The 24,667-nt window shown below is 45.2% G+C and overlaps 1 protein-coding gene across 1 annotated transcript; it reads left to right on the top strand.

Moving 5' to 3' along the window:
• Positions 1–260: 260 nt before the first annotated feature.
• Positions 261–24,236, top strand: Kpol_355p2 (uncharacterized protein; the record flags this gene model as incomplete). The annotated part of the gene is made up of 1 exon (XM_001642739.1): positions 261–24,236. The coding sequence occupies one exon, from the start codon at positions 261–263 to the stop codon at positions 24,234–24,236; it is 23,976 nt and encodes a 7,991-aa protein (XP_001642789.1).
• Between the last annotated feature and the right edge of the window lie 431 nt (positions 24,237–24,667).

Genomic DNA, 24,667 nt, shown 5'->3' with positions numbered 1-24,667 from the left:
GCCATTTGAAGGTTTTTTTCTTGCTCGGTTAAAAATATAAGGAAAATCCATTCATTCACATATGATCTACATTTCCATTGAAGTTAAGAATTGTGTTTACATTCAGTTGTTATGAATACCAATTTATATATATACCAGAGTTTAAATAAAATTTTTTAAACTTGTTTCATTTTTTAACTGGTCGAGGCGTTTCAGAACATTCAGATCTATAAGACGTTTTAAAATATCTATAAAGGTCACCTTATTACCAGATTGTTAAAATGAAGCTATCAAAGCCTCTTTATAGGCTGATACTTCTGTTATATCTCGTAATCACGTCTCATGCTTTATCAAGTCGAGAAAGATTAACAACTATATCCACTACGGCTTGGACAAAAGATTATACAACAACACAATCCTTGATATCCCATTGGAAAGGTGATTATAACGGTTCAATAGGTATCCATTATGTCACATACTACTTAATATTCACACCTACTTTAAAGAATGATTTTTTCTTCCAAAGTTCAGATGATTCTACTTCAAATACTTCTAAGGGAGGTATCCATTATACTAAAACTACAAAGTATCAACCTTGGACAGGATCACGCATCACCACAGTAACCAAGTTTCTAGATAGTTATTCTTCTAACAATAAGGTTTATATTTTGACCTCATATATTGTAAATGTTCCCACAACCAAGAAGACAGGAACTTCATTTACACATGGAGGTGTATCAGGAACAACTACACTTACCACATCCGTATCTTCATATATAGGGGACAACAAAATAATGACTTTTACAACTCTATTTGTTCTAGCAACCCCTCATAGAGCACTCACTTCTACAACAACAATCTACCAACAAGTTGGAGAGGATCTAGCTCTATATACGGAAACTAATTTATTCACTGGAGAAAATGGTTTAGAATATACTGAATATTTAGTTTATTCTCTAAAGGTAAAACCAAACCTAAAACAAAATAAAATACATGAAACAACTGTAACTACTACCTTAGAATGGCCAGACGATCCTCAAGACTCCATCAAAATAGAGAGAAGAGCTTTTGATGATACTTACAAATTAAATAAAAGAGAATGGAACTGGAGCACAGTACCAACTGATTTACCAAGCACTATTATAATTCTTTCTACCGCCACATTTGTAGTCTCATATACAGGAAGTAATGCTGCAAGTTATATAGAGAATACAGTTGTTGTTTACAGTAGAAGACAAACTACTACTACTATTAGTAACACCTCTTATTGGGTAGGTACTTATACAACTACAACAAGAACCTTTGCTTATTCTTATATAGGTTCAAACAAGATAGTTACTACTGAAACTGTTTATTGGGTGGACACACCTACCAGAACAAGCATTTCATCGTCCTATACATATTGGACAGGTAGCATTACAAGTACTATATCAACAATTATAACCACATTTACTGGAAAAGACAACGAAGAAACAACAGAAACAATATATATCATAGAAACTCCAACAATAGCTAGTACAACTACATCATATACATACTGGACAGGAACAACAACAAAAACAGAATCAACAATAATAAAAACCATAACAGGAACTGATGGTAACGAGACTACTGAAACTATCTACATTGTTGAAACTCCAAGTACTGGTTTCGAAACCACATCCTACACTTACTGGACTGGTACTACAGCCAACACCTTGTCTACCATCACCACCACTTTCACTGGTTCCGATGGTAATGAGACTACCGAAACCATTTACATTGTTGAAACTCCAAGTACTGGTTTCGAAACCACATCCTACACTTACTGGACTGGTACTACAGCCAACACCTTGTCTACCATCACCACCACTTTCACTGGTTCCGATGGTAATGAGACTACCGAAACCATTTACATTGTTGAAACTCCAAGTACTGGTTTCGAAACCACATCCTACACTTACTGGACTGGTACTACAGCCAACACCTTGTCTACCATCACCACCACTTTCACTGGTTCCGATGGTAACGAGACTACTGAAACTATCTACATTGTTGAAACTCCAAGTACTGGTTTCGAAACCACATCCTACACTTACTGGACTGGTACTACAGCCAACACCTTGTCTACCATCACCACCACTTTCACTGGTTCCGATGGTAATGAGACTACCGAAACCATCTACATTGTTGAAACTCCAAGTACTGGTTTCGAAACCACATCCTACACTTACTGGACTGGTACTACAGCCAACACCTTGTCTACCATCACCACCACTTTCACTGGTTCCGATGGTAATGAGACTACCGAAACCATCTACATTGTTGAAACTCCAAGTACTGGTTTCGAAACCACATCCTACACTTACTGGACTGGTACTACAGCCAACACCTTGTCTACCATCACCACCACTTTCACTGGTTCCGATGGTAATGAGACTACCGAAACCATTTACATTGTTGAAACTCCAAGTACTGGTTTCGAAACCACATCCTACACTTACTGGACTGGTACTACAGCCAACACCTTGTCTACCATCACCACCACTTTCACTGGTTCCGATGGTAATGAGACTACCGAAACCATTTACATTGTTGAAACTCCAAGTACTGGTTTCGAAACCACATCCTACACTTACTGGACTGGTACTACAGCCAACACCTTGTCTACCATCACCACCACTTTCACTGGTTCCGATGGTAACGAGACTACTGAAACTATCTACATTGTTGAAACTCCAAGTACTGGTTTCGAAACCACATCCTACACTTACTGGACTGGTACTACAGCCAACACCTTGTCTACCATCACCACCACTTTCACTGGTTCCGATGGTAACGAAACTACCGAAACCATCTACATTGTTGAAACTCCAAGTACTGGTTTCGAAACCACATCCTACACTTACTGGACTGGTACTACAGCCAACACCTTGTCTACCATCACCACCACTTTCACTGGTTCCGATGGTAATGAGACTACCGAAACCATTTACATTGTTGAAACTCCAAGTACTGGTTTCGAAACCACATCCTACACTTACTGGACTGGTACTACAGCCAACACCTTGTCTACCATCACCACCACTTTCACTGGTTCCGATGGTAACGAAACTACCGAAACCATCTACATTGTTGAAACTCCAAGTACTGGTTTCGAAACCACATCCTACACTTACTGGACTGGTACTACAGCCAACACCTTGTCTACCATCACCACCACTTTCACTGGTTCCGATGGTAATGAGACTACCGAAACCATCTACATTGTTGAAACTCCAAGTACTGGTTTCGAAACCACATCCTACACTTACTGGACTGGTACTACAGCCAACACCTTGTCTACCATCACCACCACTTTCACTGGTTCCGATGGTAACGAAACTACCGAAACCATCTACATTGTTGAAACTCCAAGTACTGGTTTCGAAACCACATCCTACACTTACTGGACTGGTACTACAGCCAACACCTTGTCTACCATCACCACCACTTTCACTGGTTCCGATGGTAACGAAACTACCGAAACCATCTACATTGTTGAAACTCCAAGTACTGGTTTCGAAACCACATCCTACACTTACTGGACTGGTACTACAGCCAACACCTTGTCTACCATCACCACCACTTTCACTGGTTCCGATGGTAACGAAACTACCGAAACCATCTACATTGTTGAAACTCCAAGTACTGGTTTCGAAACCACATCCTACACTTACTGGACTGGTACTACAGCCAACACCTTGTCTACCATCACCACCACTTTCACTGGTTCCGATGGCATTGAGACTACCGAAACCATCTACATTGTTGAAACTCCAAGTACTGGTTTCGAAACCACATCCTACACTTACTGGACTGGTACTACAGCCAACACCTTGTCTACCATCACCACCACTTTCACTGGTTCCGATGGTAACGAAACTACCGAAACCATCTACATTGTTGAAACTCCAAGTACTGGTTTCGAAACCACATCCTACACTTACTGGACTGGTACTACAGCCAACACCTTGTCTACCATCACCACCACTTTCACTGGTTCCGATGGCATTGAGACTACCGAAACCATCTACATTGTTGAAACTCCAAGTACTGGTTTCGAAACCACATCCTACACTTACTGGACTGGTACTACAGCCAACACCTTGTCTACCATCACCACCACTTTCACTGGTTCCGATGGTAACGAAACTACCGAAACCATCTACATTGTTGAAACTCCAAGTACTGGTTTCGAAACCACATCCTACACTTACTGGACTGGTACTACAGCCAACACCTTGTCTACCATCACCACCACTTTCACTGGTTCCGATGGTAATGAGACTACCGAAACCATCTACATTGTTGAAACTCCAAGTACTGGTTTCGAAACCACATCCTACACTTACTGGACTGGTACTACAGCCAACACCTTGTCTACCATCACCACCACTTTCACTGGTTCCGATGGTAACGAAACTACCGAAACCATCTACATTGTTGAAACTCCAAGTACTGGTTTCGAAACCACATCCTACACTTACTGGACTGGTACTACAGCCAACACCTTGTCTACCATCACCACCACTTTCACTGGTTCCGATGGTAACGAAACTACCGAAACCATCTACATTGTTGAAACTCCAAGTACTGGTTTCGAAACCACATCCTACACTTACTGGACTGGTACTACAGCCAACACCTTGTCTACCATCACCACCACTTTCACTGGTTCCGATGGCATTGAGACTACCGAAACCATCTACATTGTTGAAACTCCAAGTACTGGTTTCGAAACCACATCCTACACTTACTGGACTGGTACTACAGCCAACACCTTGTCTACCATCACCACCACTTTCACTGGTTCCGATGGTAACGAAACTACCGAAACCATCTACATTGTTGAAACTCCAAGTACTGGTTTCGAAACCACATCCTACACTTACTGGACTGGTACTACAGCCAACACCTTGTCTACCATCACCACCACTTTCACTGGTTCCGATGGTAACGAAACTACCGAAACCATCTACATTGTTGAAACTCCAAGTACTGGTTTCGAAACCACATCCTACACTTACTGGACTGGTACTACAGCCAACACCTTGTCTACCATCACCACCACTTTCACTGGTTCCGATGGTAACGAAACTACCGAAACCATCTACATTGTTGAAACTCCAAGTACTGGTTTCGAAACCACATCCTACACTTACTGGACTGGTACTACAGCCAACACCTTGTCTACCATCACCACCACTTTCACTGGTTCCGATGGTAACGAAACTACCGAAACCATCTACATTGTTGAAACTCCAAGTACTGGTTTCGAAACCACATCCTACACTTACTGGACTGGTACTACAGCCAACACCTTGTCTACCATCACCACCACTTTCACTGGTTCCGATGGTAATGAGACTACCGAAACCATCTACATTGTTGAAACTCCAAGTACTGGTTTCGAAACCACATCCTACACTTACTGGACTGGTACTACAGCCAACACCTTGTCTACCATCACCACCACTTTCACTGGTTCCGATGGTAATGAGACTACCGAAACCATCTACATTGTTGAAACTCCAAGTACTGGTTTCGAAACCACATCCTACACTTACTGGACTGGTACTACAGCCAACACCTTGTCTACCATCACCACCACTTTCACTGGTTCCGATGGTAACGAAACTACCGAAACCATCTACATTGTTGAAACTCCAAGTACTGGTTTCGAAACCACATCCTACACTTACTGGACTGGTACTACAGCCAACACCTTGTCTACCATCACCACCACTTTCACTGGTTCCGATGGTAACGAAACTACCGAAACCATCTACATTGTTGAAACTCCAAGTACTGGTTTCGAAACCACATCCTACACTTACTGGACTGGTACTACAGCCAACACCTTGTCTACCATCACCACCACTTTCACTGGTTCCGATGGTAATGAGACTACCGAAACCATCTACATTGTTGAAACTCCAAGTACTGGTTTCGAAACCACATCCTACACTTACTGGACTGGTACTACAGCCAACACCTTGTCTACCATCACCACCACTTTCACTGGTTCCGATGGTAACGAAACTACCGAAACCATCTACATTGTTGAAACTCCATCTTTAAATATCACAAGTTCTACCACTGACGAATTCTCGTTACCACCTCCAATCACTACTACAGTTTCTAGCGGTAGCACCACTGAAACCGACGTGATCTCCTACTTCCCATCCACCGACTCTGACGGCCACATTGTAACTGGTACCACCACTTACACTTTGACTGAATCTCACAGTTCTACCACTGACGAATTCTCGTTACCACCTCCAATCACTACTACAGTTTCTAGCGGTAGCACCACTGAAACCGACGTGATCTCCTACTTCCCATCCACCGACTCTGACGGCCACATTGTAACTGGTACCACCACATACACTTTGACTGAATCTCACAGTTCTACCACCGATGAATTCTCATTACCACCTCCAATCACTACTACAGTTTCTAGCGGTAGCACCACTGAAACCGACGTGATCTCCTACTTCCCATCCACCGACTCTGACGGCCACATTGTAACTGGTACCACCACTTACACTTTGACTGAATCTCACAGTTCTACCACTGACGAATTCTCGTTACCACCTCCAATCACTACTACAGTTTCTAGCGGTAGCACCACTGAAACCGACGTGATCTCCTACTTCCCATCCACCGACTCTGACGGCCACATTGTAACTGGTACCACCACTTACACTTTGACTGAATCTCACAGTTCTACCACCGATGAATTCTCGTTACCACCTCCAATCACTACTACAGTTTCTAGCGGTAGCACCACTGAAACTGACGTGATCTCCTACTTCCCATCCACCGACTCTGACGGCCACATTGTAACTGGTACCACCACTTACACTTTGACTGAATCTCACAGTTCTACCACTGACGAATTCTCGTTACCACCTCCAATCACTACTACAGTTTCTAGCGGTAGCACCACTGAAACCGACGTGATCTCCTACTTCCCATCCACCGACTCTGACGGCCACATTGTAACTGGTACCACCACTTACACTTTGACTGAATCTCACAGTTCTACCACTGACGAATTCTCGTTACCACCTCCAATCACTACTACAGTTTCTAGCGGTAGCACCACTGAAACCGACGTGATCTCCTACTTCCCATCCACTGACTCTGACGGCCACATTGTAACTGGTACCACCACTTACACTTTGACTGAATCTCACAGTTCTACCACCGATGAATTCTCATTACCACCTCCAATCACTACTACAGTTTCTAGCGGTAGCACCACTGAAACTGACGTGATCTCCTACTTCCCATCCACCGACTCTGACGGCCACATTGTAACTGGTACCACCACTTACACTTTGACTGAATCTCACAGTTCTACCACTGACGAATTCTCGTTACCACCTCCAATCACTACTACAGTTTCTAGCGGTAGCACCACTGAAACCGACGTGATCTCCTACTTCCCATCCACTGACTCTGACGGCCACATTGTAACTGGTACCACCACTTACACTTTGACTGAATCTCACAGTTCTACCACCGATGAATTCTCATTACCACCTCCAATCACTACTACAGTTTCTAGCGGTAGCACCACTGAAACCGACGTGATCTCCTACTTCCCATCCACCGACTCTGACGGCCACATTGTAACTGGTACCACCACTTACACTTTGACTGAATCTCACAGTTCTACCACTGACGAATTCTCGTTACCACCTCCAATCACTACTACAGTGTCTAGCGGTAGCACCACTGAAACCGACGTGATCTCCTACTTCCCATCCACCGACTCTGACGGCCACATTGTAACTGGTACCACCACTTACACTTTGACTGAATCTCACAGTTCTACCACCGATGAATTCTCGTTACCACCTCCAATCACTACTACAGTTTCTAGCGGTAGCACCACTGAAACCGACGTGATCTCCTACTTCCCATCCACCGACTCTGACGGCCACATTGTAACTGGTACCACCACTTACACTTTGACTGAATCTCACAGTTCTACCACTGACGAATTCTCGTTACCACCTCCAATCACTACTACAGTTTCTAGCGGTAGCACCACTGAAACCGACGTGATCTCCTACTTCCCATCCACCGACTCTGACGGCCACATTGTAACTGGTACCACCACTTACACTTTGACTGAATCTCACAGTTCTACCACTGACGAATTCTCGTTACCACCTCCAATCACTACTACAGTTTCTAGCGGTAGCACCACTGAAACCGACGTGATCTCCTACTTCCCATCCACCGACTCTGACGGCCACATTGTAACTGGTACCACCACTTACACTTTGACTGAATCTCACAGTTCTACCACCGATGAATTCTCGTTACCACCTCCAATCACTACTACAGTTTCTAGCGGTAGCACCACTGAAACCGACGTGATCTCCTACTTCCCATCCACCGACTCTGACGGCCACATTGTAACTGGTACCACCACTTACACTTTGACTGAATCTCACAGTTCTACCACTGACGAATTCTCGTTACCACCTCCAATCACTACTACAGTTTCTAGCGGTAGCACCACTGAAACCGACGTGATCTCCTACTTCCCATCCACTGACTCTGACGGCCACATTGTAACTGGTACCACCACTTACACTTTGACTGAATCTCACAGTTCTACCACCGATGAATTCTCGTTACCACCTCCAATCACTACTACAGTTTCTAGCGGTAGCACCACTGAAACCGACGTGATCTCCTACTTCCCATCCACCGACTCTGACGGCCACATTGTAACTGGTACCACCACATACACTTTGACTGAATCTCACAGTTCTACCACCGATGAATTCTCGTTACCACCTCCAATCACTACTACAGTTTCTAGCGGTAGCACCACTGAAACCGACGTGATCTCCTACTTCCCATCCACCGACTCTGACGGCCACATTGTAACTGGTACCACCACTTACACTTTGACTGAATCTCACAGTTCTACCACCGATGAATTCTCGTTACCACCTCCAATCACTACTACAGTTTCTAGCGGTAGCACCACTGAAACCGACGTGATCTCCTACTTCCCATCCACTGACTCTGACGGCCACATTGTAACTGGTACCACCACTTACACTTTGACTGAATCTCACAGTTCTACCACTGACGAATTCTCGTTACCACCTCCAATCACTACTACAGTTTCTAGCGGTAGCACCACTGAAACCGACGTGATCTCCTACTTCCCATCCACTGACTCTGACGGCCACATTGTAACTGGTACCACCACTTACACTTTGACTGAATCTCACAGTTCTACCACCGATGAATTCTCATTACCACCTCCAATCACTACTACAGTTTCTAGCGGTAGCACCACTGAAACCGACGTGATCTCCTACTTCCCATCCACTGACTCTGACGGCCACATTGTAACTGGTACCACCACTTACACTTTGACTGAATCTCACAGTTCTACCACCGATGAATTCTCGTTACCACCTCCAATCACTACTACAGTTTCTAGCGGTAGCACCACTGAAACCGACGTGATCTCCTACTTCCCATCCACCGACTCTGACGGCCACATTGTAACTGGTACCACCACTTACACTTTGACTGAATCTCACAGTTCTACCACTGACGAATTCTCGTTACCACCTCCAATCACTACTACAGTTTCTAGCGGTAGCACCACTGAAACCGACGTGATCTCCTACTTCCCATCCACTGACTCTGACGGCCACATTGTAACTGGTACCACCACTTACACTTTGACTGAATCTCACAGTTCTACCACTGACGAATTCTCGTTACCACCTCCAATCACTACTACAGTTTCTAGCGGTAGCACCACTGAAACTGACGTGATCTCCTACTTCCCATCCACCGACTCTGACGGCCACATTGTAACTGGTACCACCACTTACACTTTGACTGAATCTCACAGTTCTACCACCGATGAATTCTCATTACCACCTCCAATCACTACTACAGTTTCTAGCGGTAGCACCACTGAAACCGACGTGATCTCCTACTTCCCATCCACCGACTCTGACGGCCACATTGTAACTGGTACCACCACTTACACTTTGACTGAATCTCACAGTTCTACCACTGACGAATTCTCGTTACCACCTCCAATCACTACTACAGTTTCTAGCGGTAGCACCACTGAAACCGACGTGATCTCCTACTTCCCATCCACCGACTCTGACGGCCACATTGTAACTGGTACCACCACTTACACTTTGACTGAATCTCACAGTTCTACCACTGACGAATTCTCGTTACCACCTCCAATCACTACTACAGTTTCTAGCGGTAGCACCACTGAAACCGACGTGATCTCCTACTTCCCATCCACCGACTCTGACGGCCACATTGTAACTGGTACCACCACTTACACTTTGACTGAATCTCACAGTTCTACCACCGATGAATTCTCATTACCACCTCCAATCACTACTACAGTTTCTAGCGGTAGCACCACTGAAACCGACGTGATCTCCTACTTCCCATCCACCGACTCTGACGGCCACATTGTAACTGGTACCACCACTTACACTTTGACTGAATCTCACAGTTCTACCACCGATGAATTCTCGTTACCACCTCCAATCACTACTACAGTTTCTAGCGGTAGCACCACTGAAACCGACGTGATCTCCTACTTCCCATCCACTGACTCTGACGGCCACATTGTAACTGGTACCACCACTTACACTTTGACTGAATCTCACAGTTCTACCACCGATGAATTCTCGTTACCACCTCCAATCACTACTACAGTTTCTAGCGGTAGCACCACTGAAACCGACGTGATCTCCTACTTCCCATCCACCGACTCTGACGGCCACATTGTAACTGGTACCACCACTTACACTTTGACTGAATCTCACAGTTCTACCACTGACGAATTCTCGTTACCACCTCCAATCACTACTACAGTTTCTAGCGGTAGCACCACTGAAACCGACGTGATCTCCTACTTCCCATCCACCGACTCTGACGGCCACATTGTAACTGGTACCACCACTTACACTTTGACTGAATCTCACAGTTCTACCACCGATGAATTCTCGTTACCACCTCCAATCACTACTACAGTTTCTAGCGGTAGCACCACTGAAACCGACGTGATCTCCTACTTCCCATCCACCGACTCTGACGGCCACATTGTAACTGGTACCACCACTTACACTTTGACTGAATCTCACAGTTCTACCACTGACGAATTCTCGTTACCACCTCCAATCACTACTACAGTTTCTAGCGGTAGCACCACTGAAACCGACGTGATCTCCTACTTCCCATCCACTGACTCTGACGGCCACATTGTAACTGGTACCACCACTTACACTTTGACTGAATCATTGTTTATATCATTGAGTTCCGTTACATCAGCTGTTGATATTGTTTCTGACTGTTCTAGTTTTATTAGTATATCAAGTCATACATATGGTGTTAATTCCGATAAAGATCCAACAATAAAATTTTCTTCTAGTGTAGATTCAACTAATCAAATTTATAGTTCTACCACTGACGAATTCTCGTTACCACCTCCAATCACTACTACAGTTTCTAGCGGTAGCACCACTGAAACCGACGTGATCTCCTACTTCCCATCCACTGACTCTGACGGCCACATTGTAACTGGTACCACCACTTACACTTTGACTGAATCTCACAGTTCTACCACCGATGAATTCTCGTTACCACCTCCAATCACTACTACAGTTTCTAGCGGTAGCACCACTGAAACCGACGTGATCTCCTACTTCCCATCCACCGACTCTGACGGCCACATTGTAACTGGTACCACCACTTACACTTTGACTGAATCTCACAGTTCTACCACCGATGAATTCTCGTTACCACCTCCAATCACTACTACAGTTTCTAGCGGTAGCACCACTGAAACCGACGTGATCTCCTACTTCCCATCCACCGACTCTGACGGCCACATTGTAACTGGTACCACCACTTACACTTTGACTGAATCTCACAGTTCTACCACCGATGAATTCTCATTACCACCTCCAATCACTACTACAGTTTCTAGCGGTAGCACCACTGAAACCGACGTGATCTCCTACTTCCCATCCACTGACTCTGACGGCCACATTGTAACTGGTACCACCACTTACACTTTGACTGAATCTCACAGTTCTACCACTGACGAATTCTCGTTACCACCTCCAATCACTACTACAGTTTCTAGCGGTAGCACCACTGAAACCGACGTGATCTCCTACTTCCCATCCACCGACTCTGACGGCCACATTGTAACTGGTACCACCACTTACACTTTGACTGAATCTCACAGTTCTACCACCGATGAATTCTCGTTACCACCTCCAATCACTACTACAGTTTCTAGCGGTAGCACCACTGAAACCGACGTGATCTCCTACTTCCCATCTACCGACTCTGACGGCCACATTGTAACTGGTACCACCACATACACTTTGACTGAATCTCACAGTTCTACCACCGATGAATTCTCGTTACCACCTCCAATCACTACTACAGTTTCTAGCGGTAGCACCACTGAAACCGACGTGATCTCCTACTTCCCATCCACCGACTCTGACGGCCACATTGTAACTGGTACCACCACTTACACTTTGACTGAATCTCACAGTTCTACCACCGATGAATTCTCGTTACCACCTCCAATCACTACTACAGTTTCTAGCGGTAGCACCACTGAAACCGACGTGATCTCCTACTTCCCATCCACCGACTCTGACGGCCACATTGTAACTGGTACCACCACTTACACTTTGACTGAATCTCACAGTTCTACCACTGACGAATTCTCGTTACCACCTCCAATCACTACTACAGTTTCTAGCGGTAGCACCACTGAAACCGACGTGATCTCCTACTTCCCATCCACCGACTCTGACGGCCACATTGTAACTGGTACCACCACTTACACTTTGACTGAATCTCACAGTTCTACCACCGATGAATTCTCATTACCACCTCCAATCACTACTACAGTTTCTAGCGGTAGCACCACTGAAACCGACGTGATCTCCTACTTCCCATCCACCGACTCTGACGGCCACATTGTAACTGGTACCACCACTTACACTTTGACTGAATCTCACAGTTCTACCACCGATGAATTCTCGTTACCACCTCCAATCACTACTACAGTTTCTAGCGGTAGCACCACTGAAACCGACGTGATCTCCTACTTCCCATCCACCGACTCTGACGGCCACATTGTAACTGGTACCACCACTTACACTTTGACTGAATCTCACAGTTCTACCACTGACGAATTCTCGTTACCACCTCCAATCACTACTACAGTTTCTAGCGGTAGCACCACTGAAACCGACGTGATCTCCTACTTCCCATCCACTGACTCTGACGGCCACATTGTAACTGGTACCACCACTTACACTTTGACTGAATCTCACAGTTCTACCACCGATGAATTCTCGTTACCACCTCCAATCACTACTACAGTTTCTAGCGGTAGCACCACTGAAACCGACGTGATCTCCTACTTCCCATCCACTGACTCTGACGGCCACATTGTAACTGGTACCACCACTTACACTTTGACTGAATCTCACAGTTCTACCACCGATGAATTCTCGTTACCACCTCCAATCACTACTACAGTTTCTAGCGGTAGCACCACTGAAACCGACGTGATCTCCTACTTCCCATCCACCGACTCTGACGGCCACATTGTAACTGGTACCACCACTTACACTTTGACTGAATCTCACAGTTCTACCACCGATGAATTCTCGTTACCACCTCCAATCACTACTACAGTTTCTAGCGGTAGCACCACTGAAACCGACGTGATCTCCTACTTCCCATCCACCGACTCTGACGGCCACATTGTAACTGGTACCACCACTTACACTTTGACTGAATCTCACAGTTCTACCACCGATGAATTCTCATTACCACCTCCAATCACTACTACAGTTTCTAGCGGTAGCACCACTGAAACCGACGTGATCTCCTACTTCCCATCCACCGACTCTGACGGCCACATTGTAACTGGTACCACCACTTACACTTTGACTGAATCTCACAGTTCTACCACTGACGAATTCTCGTTACCACCTCCAATCACTACTACAGTTTCTAGCGGTAGCACCACTGAAACCGACGTGATCTCCTACTTCCCATCCACCGACTCTGACGGCCACATTGTAACTGGTACCACCACTTACACTTTGACTGAATCTCACAGTTCTACCACCGATGAATTCTCGTTACCACCTCCAATCACTACTACAGTTTCTAGCGGTAGCACCACTGAAACCGACGTGATCTCCTACTTCCCATCTACCGACTCTGACGGCCACATTGTAACTGGTACCACCACATACACTTTGACTGAATCTCACAGTTCTACCACCGATGAATTCTCGTTACCACCTCCAATCACTACTACAGTTTCTAGCGGTAGCACCACTGAAACCGACGTGATCTCCTACTTCCCATCCACCGACTCTGACGGCCACATTGTAACTGGTACCACCACTTACACTTTGACTGAATCTCACAGTTCTACCACCGATGAATTCTCGTTACCACCTCCAATCACTACTACAGTTTCTAGCGGTAGCACCACTGAAACCGACGTGATCTCCTACTTCCCATCCACCGACTCTGACGGCCACATTGTAACTGGTACCACCACTTACACTTTGACTGAATCTCACAGTTCTACCACTGACGAATTCTCGTTACCACCTCCAATCACTACTACAGTTTCTAGCGGTAGCACCACTGAAACCGACGTGATCTCCTACTTCCCATCCACCGACTCTGACGGCCACATTGTAACTGGTACCACCACATACACTTTGACTGAATCTCACAGTTCTACCACCGATGAATTCTCATTACCACCTCCAATCACTACTACAGTTTCTAGCGGTAGCACCACTGAAACCGACGTGATCTCCTACTTCCCATCCACTGACTCTGACGGCCACATTGTAACTGGTACCACCACTTACACTTTGACTGAATCTCACAGTTCTACCACCGATGAATTCTCGTTACCACCTCCAATCACTACTACAGTTTCTAGCGGTAGCACCACTGAAACCGACGTGATCTCCTACTTCCCATCCACCGACTCTGACGGCCACATTGTAACTGGTACCACCACTTACACTTTGACTGAATCTCACAGTTCTACCACCGATGAATTCTCGTTACCACCTCCAATCACTACTACAGTTTCTAGCGGTAGCACCACTGAAACCGACGTGATCTCCTACTTCCCATCCACCGACTCTGACGGCCACATTGTAACTGGTACCACCACTTACACTTTGACTGAATCTCACAGTTCTACCACTGACGAATTCTCGTTACCACCTCCAATCACTACTACAGTTTCTAGCGGTAGCACCACTGAAACCGACGTGATCTCCTACTTCCCATCCACCGACTCTGACGGCCACATTGTAACTGGTACCACCACTTACACTTTGACTGAATCTCACAGTTCTACCACCGATGAATTCTCGTTACCACCTCCAATCACTACTACAGTTTCTAGCGGTAGCACCACTGAAACCGACGTGATCTCCTACTTCCCATCCACCGACTCTGACGGCCACATTGTAACTGGTACCACCACTTACACTTTGACTGAATCTCACAGTTCTACCACTGACGAATTCTCGTTACCACCTCCAATCACTACTACAGTTTCTAGCGGTAGCACCACTGAAACCGACGTGATCTCCTACTTCCCATCCACCGACTCTGACGGCCACATTGTAACTGGTACCACCACTTACACTTTGACTGAATCTCACAGTTCTACCACCGATGAATTCTCATTACCACCTCCAATCACTACTACAGTTTCTAGCGGTAGCACCACTGAAACCGACGTGATCTCCTACTTCCCATCCACCGACTCTGACGGCCACATTGTAACTGGTACCACCACTTACACTTTGACTGAATCTCACAGTTCTACCACTGACGAATTCTCGTTACCACCTCCAATCACTACTACAGTTTCTAGCGGTAGCACCACTGAAACCGACGTGATCTCCTACTTCCCATCCACTGACTCTGACGGCCACATTGTAACTGGTACCACCACTTACACTTTGACTGAATCTCACAGTTCTACCACTGACGAATTCTCGTTACCACCTCCAATCACTACTACAGTTTCTAGCGGTAGCACCACTGAAACCGACGTGATCTCCTACTTCCCATCCACTGACTCTGACGGCCACATTGTAACTGGTACCACCACTTACACTTTGACTGAATCTCACAGTTCTACCACCGATGAATTCTCATTACCACCTCCAATCACTACTACAGTTTCTAGCGGTAGCACCACTGAAACCGACGTGATCTCCTACTTCCCATCCACCGACTCTGACGGCCACATTGTAACTGGTACCACCACTTACACTTTGACTGAATCTCACAGTTCTACCACCGATGAATTCTCATTACCACCTCCAATCACTACTACAGTTTCTAGCGGTAGCACCACTGAAACTGACGTGATCTCCTACTTCCCATCCACCGACTCTGACGGCCACATTGTAACTGGTACCACCACTTACACTTTGACTGAATCTCACAGTTCTACCACTGACGAATTCTCGTTACCACCTCCAATCACTACTACAGTTTCTAGCGGTAGCACCACTGAAACCGACGTGATCTCCTACTTCCCATCCACCGACTCTGACGGCCACATTGTAACTGGTACCACCACTTACACTTTGACTGAATCTCACAGTTCTACCACCGATGAATTCTCATTACCACCTCCAATCACTACTACAGTTTCTAGCGGTAGCACCACTGAAACCGACGTGATCTCCTACTTCCCATCCACTGACTCTGACGGCCACATTGTAACTGGTACCACCACTTACACTTTGACTGAATCTCACAGTTCTACCACCGATGAATTCTCATTACCACCTCCAATCACTACTACAGTTTCTAGCGGTAGCACCACTGAAACTGACGTGATCTCCTACTTCCCATCCACCGACTCTGACGGCCACATTGTAACTGGTACCACCACTTACACTTTGACTGAATCTCACAGTTCTACCACTGACGAATTCTCGTTACCACCTCCAATCACTACTACAGTTTCTAGCGGTAGCACCACTGAAACCGACGTGATCTCCTACTTCCCATCCACTGACTCTGACGGCCACATTGTAACTGGTACCACCACATACACTTTGACTGAATCTCACAGTTCTACCACCGATGAATTCTCGTTACCACCTCCAATCACTACTACAGTTTCTAGCGGTAGCACCACTGAAACCGACGTGATCTCCTACTTCCCATCCACCGACTCTGACGGCCACATTGTAACTGGTACCACCACTTACACTTTGACTGAATCTCACAGTTCTACCACCGATGAATTCTCGTTACCACCTCCAATCACTACTACAGTTTCTAGCGGTAGCACCACTGAAACCGACGTGATCTCCTACTTCCCATCCACCGACTCTGACGGCCACATTGTAACTGGTACCACCACATACACTTTGACTGAATCTCACAGTTCTACCACCGATGAATTCTCGTTACCACCTCCAATCACTACTACAGTTTCTAGCGGTAGCACCACTGAAACCGACGTGATCTCCTACTTCCCATCCACCGACTCTGACGGCCACATTGTAACTGGTACCACCACTTACACTTTGACTGAATCTCACAGTTCTACCACCGATGAATTCTCATTACCACCTCCAATCACTACTACAGTTTCTAGCGGTAGCACCACTGAAACCGACGTGATCTCCTACTTCCCATCCACCGACTCTGACGGCCACATTGTAACTGGTACCACCACTTACACTTTGACTGAATCTCACAGTTCTACCACTGACGAATTCTCGTTACCACCTCCAATCACTACTACAGTTTCTAGCGGTAGCACCACTGAAACCGACGTGATCTCCTACTTCCCATCCACTGACTCTGACGGCCACATTGTAACTGGTACCACCACTTACACTTTGACTGAATCTCACAGTTCTACCACCGATGAATTCTCGTTACCACCTCCAATCACTACTACAGTTTCTAGCGGTAGCACCACTGAAACCGACGTGATCTCCTACTTCCCATCCACCGACTCTGACGGCCACATTGTAACTGGTACCACCACTTACACTTTGACTGAATCTCACAGTTCTACCACCGATGAATTCTCATTACCACCTCCAATCACTACTACAGTTTCTAGCGGTAGCACCACTGAAACCGACGTGATCTCCTACTTCCCATCCACCGACTCTGACGGCCACATTGTAACTGGTACCACCACTTACACTTTGACTGAATCTCACAGTTCTACCACTGACGAATTCTCGTTACCACCTCCAATCACTACTACAGTTTCTAGCGGTAGCACCACTGAAACCGACGTGATCTCCTACTTCCCATCCACTGACTCTGACGGCCACATTGTAACTGGTACCACCACTTACACTTTGACTGAATCTCACAGTTCTACCACCGATGAATTCTCGTTACCACCTCCAATCACTACTACAGTTTCTAGCGGTAGCACCACTGAAACCGACGTGATCTCCTACTTCCCATCCACCGACTCTGACGGCCACATTGTAACTGGTACCACCACTTACACTTTGACTGAATCTCACAGTTCTACCACCGATGAATTCTCGTTACCACCTCCAATCACTACTACAGTTTCTAGCGGTAGCACCACTGAAACCGACGTGATCTCCTACTTCCCATCCACCGACTCTGACGGCCACATTGTAACTGGTACCACCACTTACACTTTGACTGAATCTCACAGTTCTACCACCGATGAATTCTCATTACCACCTCCAATCACTACTACAGTTTCTAGCGGTAGCACCACTGAAACCGACGTGATCTCCTACTTCCCATCCACTGACTCTGACGGCCACATTGTAACTGGTACCACCACTTACACTTTGACTGAATCTCACAGTTCTACCACTGACGAATTCTCGTTACCACCTCCAATCACTACTACAGTTTCTAGCGGTAGCACCACTGAAACCGACGTGATCTCCTACTTCCCATCCACCGACTCTGACGGCCACATTGTAACTGGTACCACCACTTACACTTTGACTGAATCTCACAGTTCTACCACCGATGAATTCTCATTACCACCTCCAATCACTACTACAGTTTCTAGCGGTAGCACCACTGAAACCGACGTGATCTCCTACTTCCCATCCACCGACTCTGACGGCCACATTGTAACTGGTACCACCACATACACTTTGACTGAATCTCACAGTTCTACCACCGATGAATTCTCGTTACCACCTCCAATCACTACTACAGTTTCTAGCGGTAGCACCACTGAAACCGACGTGATCTCCTACTTCCCATCCACCGACTCTGACGGCCACATTGTAACTGGTACCACCACTTACACTTTGACTGAATCTCACAGTTCTACCACCGATGAATTCTCATTACCACCTCCAATCACTACTACAGTTTCTAGCGGTAGCACCACTGAAACCGACGTGATCTCCTACTTCCCATCCACTGACTCTGACGGCCACATTGTAACTGGTACCACCACTTACACTTTGACTGAATCTCACAGTTCTACCACTGACGAATTCTCGTTACCACCTCCAATCACTACTACAGTTTCTAGCGGTAGCACCACTGAAACCGACGTGATCTCCTACTTCCCATCCACTGACTCTGACGGCCACATTGTAACTGGTACCACCACTTACACTTTGACTGAATCTCACAGTTCTACCACCGATGAATTCTCGTTACCACCTCCAATCACTACTACAGTTTCTAGCGGTAGCACCACTGAAACCGACGTGATCTCCTACTTCCCATCCACCGACTCTGACGGCCACATTGTAACTGGTACCACCACTTACACTTTGACTGAATCTCACAGTTCTACCACCGATGAATTCTCGTTACCACCTCCAATCACTACTACAGTTTCTAGCGGTAGCACCACTGAAACTGACGTGATCTCCTACTTCCCATCCACCGACTCTGACGGCCACATTGTAACTGGTACCACCACTTACACTTTGACTGAATCTCACAGTTCTACCACTGACGAATTCTCGTTACCACCTCCAATCACTACTACAGTTTCTAGCGGTAGCACCACTGAAACCGACGTGATCTCCTACTTCCCATCCACTGACTCTGACGGCCACATTGTAACTGGTACCACCACTTACACTTTGACTGAATCTCACAGTTCTACCACCGATGAATTCTCATTACCACCTCCAATCACTACTACAGTTTCTAGCGGTAGCACCACTGAAACTGACGTGATCTCCTACTTCCCATCCACCGACTCTGACGGCCACATTGTAACTGGTACCACCACTTACACTTTGACTGAATCTCACAGTTCTACCACTGACGAATTCTCGTTACCACCTCCAATCACTACTACAGTTTCTAGCGGTAGCACCACTGAAACCGACGTGATCTCCTACTTCCCATCCACCGACTCTGACGGCCACATTGTAACTGGTACCACCACTTACACTTTGACTGAATCTCACAGTTCTACCACCGATGAATTCTCATTACCACCTCCAATCACTACTACAGTTTCTAGCGGTAGCACCACTGAAACCGACGTGATCTCCTACTTCCCATCCACTGACTCTGACGGCCACATTGTAACTGGTACCACCACTTACACTTTGACTGAATCTCACAGTTCTACCACCGATGAATTCTCATTACCACCTCCAATCACTACTACAGTTTCTAGCGGTAGCACCACTGAAACCGACGTGATCTCCTACTTCCCATCCACCGACTCTGACGGCCACATTGTAACTGGTACCACCACTTACACTTTGACTGAATCTCACAGTTCTACCACTGACGAATTCTCGTTACCACCTCCAATCACTACTACAGTTTCTAGCGGTAGCACCACTGAAACCGACGTGATCTCCTACTTCCCATCCACTGACTCTGACGGCCACATTGTAACTGGTACCACCACTTACACTTTGACTGAATCTCACAGTTCTACCACCGATGAATTCTCATTACCACCTCCAATCACTACTACAGTTTCTAGCGGTAGCACCACTGAAACCGACGTGATCTCCTACTTCCCATCCACTGACTCTGACGGCCACATTGTAACTGGTACCACCACTTACACTTTGACTGAATCTCACAGTTCTACCACCGATGAATTCTCATTACCACCTCCAATCACTACTACAGTTTCTAGCGGTAGCACCACTGAAACCGACGTGATCTCCTACTTCCCATCCACCGACTCTGACGGCCACATTGTAACTGGTACCACCACTTACACTTTGACTGAATCTCACAGTTCTACCACTGACGAATTCTCGTTACCACCTCCAATCACTACTACAGTGTCTAGCGGTAGCACCACTGAAACCGACGTGATCTCCTACTTCCCATCCACCGACTCTGACGGCCACATTGTAACTGGTACCACCACTTACACTTTGACTGAATCTCACAGTTCTACCACCGATGAATTCTCGTTACCACCTCCAATCACTACTACAGTTTCTAGCGGTAGCACCACTGAAACCGACGTGATCTCCTACTTCCCATCCACCGACTCTGACGGCCACATTGTAACTGGTACCACCACTTACACTTTGACTGAATCTCACAGTTCTACCACCGATGAATTCTCATTACCACCTCCAATCACTACTACAGTTTCTAGCGGTAGCACCACTGAAACCGACGTGATCTCCTACTTCCCATCCACTGACTCTGACGGCCACATTGTAACTGGTACCACCACTTACACTTTGACTGAATCTCACAGTTCTACCACCGATGAATTCTCATTACCACCTCCAATCACTACTACAGTTTCTAGCGGTAGCACCACTGAAACTGACGTGATCTCCTACTTCCCATCCACCGACTCTGACGGCCACATTGTAACTGGTACCACCACTTACACTTTGACTGAATCTCACAGTTCTACCACCGATGAATTCTCGTTACCACCTCCAATCACTACTACAGTTTCTAGCGGTAGCACCACTGAAACCGACGTGATCTCCTACTTCCCATCCACCGACTCTGACGGCCACATTGTAACTGGTACCACCACTTACACTTTGACTGAATCTCACAGTTCTACCACTGACGAATTCTCGTTACCACCTCCAATCACTACTACAGTTTCTAGCGGTAGCACCACTGAAACCGACGTGATCTCCTACTTCCCATCCACCGACTCTGACGGCCACATTGTAACTGGTACCACCACTTACACTTTGACTGAATCTCACAGTTCTACCACCGATGAATTCTCATTACCACCTCCAATCACTACTACAGTTTCTAGCGGTAGCACCACTGAAACTGACGTGATCTCCTACTTCCCATCCACCGACTCTGACGGCCACATTGTAACTGGTACCACCACTTACACTTTGACTGAATCTCACAGTTCTACCACTGACGAATTCTCGTTACCACCTCCAATCACTACTACAGTTTCTAGCGGTAGCACCACTGAAACCGACGTGATCTCCTACTTCCCATCCACTGACTCTGACGGCCACATTGTAACTGGTACCACCACTTACACTTTGACTGAATCTCACAGTTCTACCACCGATGAATTCTCATTACCACCTCCAATCACTACTACAGTTTCTAGCGGTAGCACCACTGAAACCGACGTGATCTCCTACTTCCCATCCACCGACTCTGACGGCCACATTGTAACTGGTACCACCACTTACACTTTGACTGAATCTCACAGTTCTACCACCGATGAATTCTCGTTACCACCTCCAATCACTACTACAGTGTCTAGCGGTAGCACCACTGAAACCGACGTGATCTCCTACTTCCCATCCACTGACTCTGACGGCCACATTGTAACTGGTACCACCACTTACACTTTGACTGAATCTTACAGTTCTAGTACTTTTGATGATGTTTCGGATATAGGATCTGTGTTTTCGTCTTTGATATCTTCTAATACTGAGGTTTTCACTGTTAGTAGTTTTGACGTTGTTTCATCAAGTATTGTTTACCCATCTTTGCCTTTCTATGGAAATAGTTCATTTATTAGTACTATTGTAACAAGTGGATTTGAAATTGAATCTAGTTGTTTGACTTGTAATGAGCTTACTTCGACAGATGATGTCTTATCTGTTTGCTTAACCTGTATTGACCATTCCTCGTCTATTGATATTTCTCAGCAGAATACTGGCGAAGGTTTTACAACAGTTAGTAAATCAGACGGTAATACAGTTACTATAATTACAACCGTTTCTTCTGAAACATCTCTACAGACAACACCTGTTGCTACCAGTTCTGAAACCTCAGTAATTACAGTTACTGATTCCGAAGGTAACATTGTCACTATAACTACAACTGTTCCATGTGAAACATCTCAACACACAACACCTGTTGCTACCAGTTCTGAAACCTCAGTAATTACAGTTACTGATTCCGAAGGTAACATTGTCACTATAACTACAACTGTTCCATGTGAAACATCTCAACACACAACACCTGTTGCTACCAGTTCTGAAACCTCAGTAATTACAGTTACTGATTCCGAAGGTAACATTGTCACTATAACTACAACTGTTCCATGTGAAACATCTCAACACACAACACCTGTTGCTACCAGTTCTGAAACCTCAGTAATTACAGTTACTGATTCCGAAGGTAACATTGTCACTATAACTACAACTGTTCCATGTGAAACATCTCAACACACAACACCTGTTGCTACCAGTTCTGAAACCTCAGTAATTACAGTTACTGATTCCGAAGGTAACATTGTCACTATAACTACAACTGTTCCATGTGAAACATCTCAACACACAACACCTGTTGCTACCAGTTCTGAAACCTCAGTAATTACAGTTACTGATTCCGAAGGTAACATTGTCACTATAACTACAACTGTTCCATGTGAAACATCTCAACACACAACACCTGTTGTTACCAGTACTGAATTGACTTCAATTTCGAGTTCAAGATCGGCTACAAATAGCTCAGTAAATTTTGAAAAGTCAAGTTCAGTTATAGATGTGGAATCTCCTATATCTTCTACTAAATCTTCTTCATCATCCTTTTCAAATGAAGTTACTAGATCAACAATTTCATTGACTTCAGAATTTGAAGGTTCTGCAAATGTAAGACATGCAAATTACGGTCTGTTTACCATATTTAGTATGCTAATATTAGCAGTCTTCTGAATTTAGATAGATATATTTTAAGTTTTTAGTTCGTTTAATATTAAAATTTATTTAGATTTATTATTTTATATTGACATGTTTTTTAGATCTTTTCCCTGTCTCATTAATTTTAGTACAGATAAATACTTAATGTTCTGGTTATTACATACATGGGAAAAGACTTTATTTCCTATATAAGACTAAATTTCTTACCTAAGATTAAATTGGTATAATTTTGGATTTTATCTAGTATTAACTTAGCGCGCCATGTCATATTTAATTTAGCAAAATATTCTGATATAATATATATTTAAATTAAGTAATGAAATTATATTAATAGAACAACATTATTGTATTGTGAGATTTTATCGATGATTATATCAAGAATATGATTTAATTAAATGATGTATTAAGCAAGAACTAATTAGTTAATGAACATTTTAATAATGATA

Source organism: Vanderwaltozyma polyspora, genomic scaffold, assembly GCF_000150035.1.
Source record: "Vanderwaltozyma polyspora DSM 70294 KpolScaffold355 genomic scaffold, whole genome shotgun sequence".
NCBI lineage: Eukaryota > Fungi > Ascomycota > Saccharomycetes > Saccharomycetales > Saccharomycetaceae > Vanderwaltozyma > Vanderwaltozyma polyspora.
This window is presented reverse-complemented; position numbering and strand designations above follow the sequence as displayed.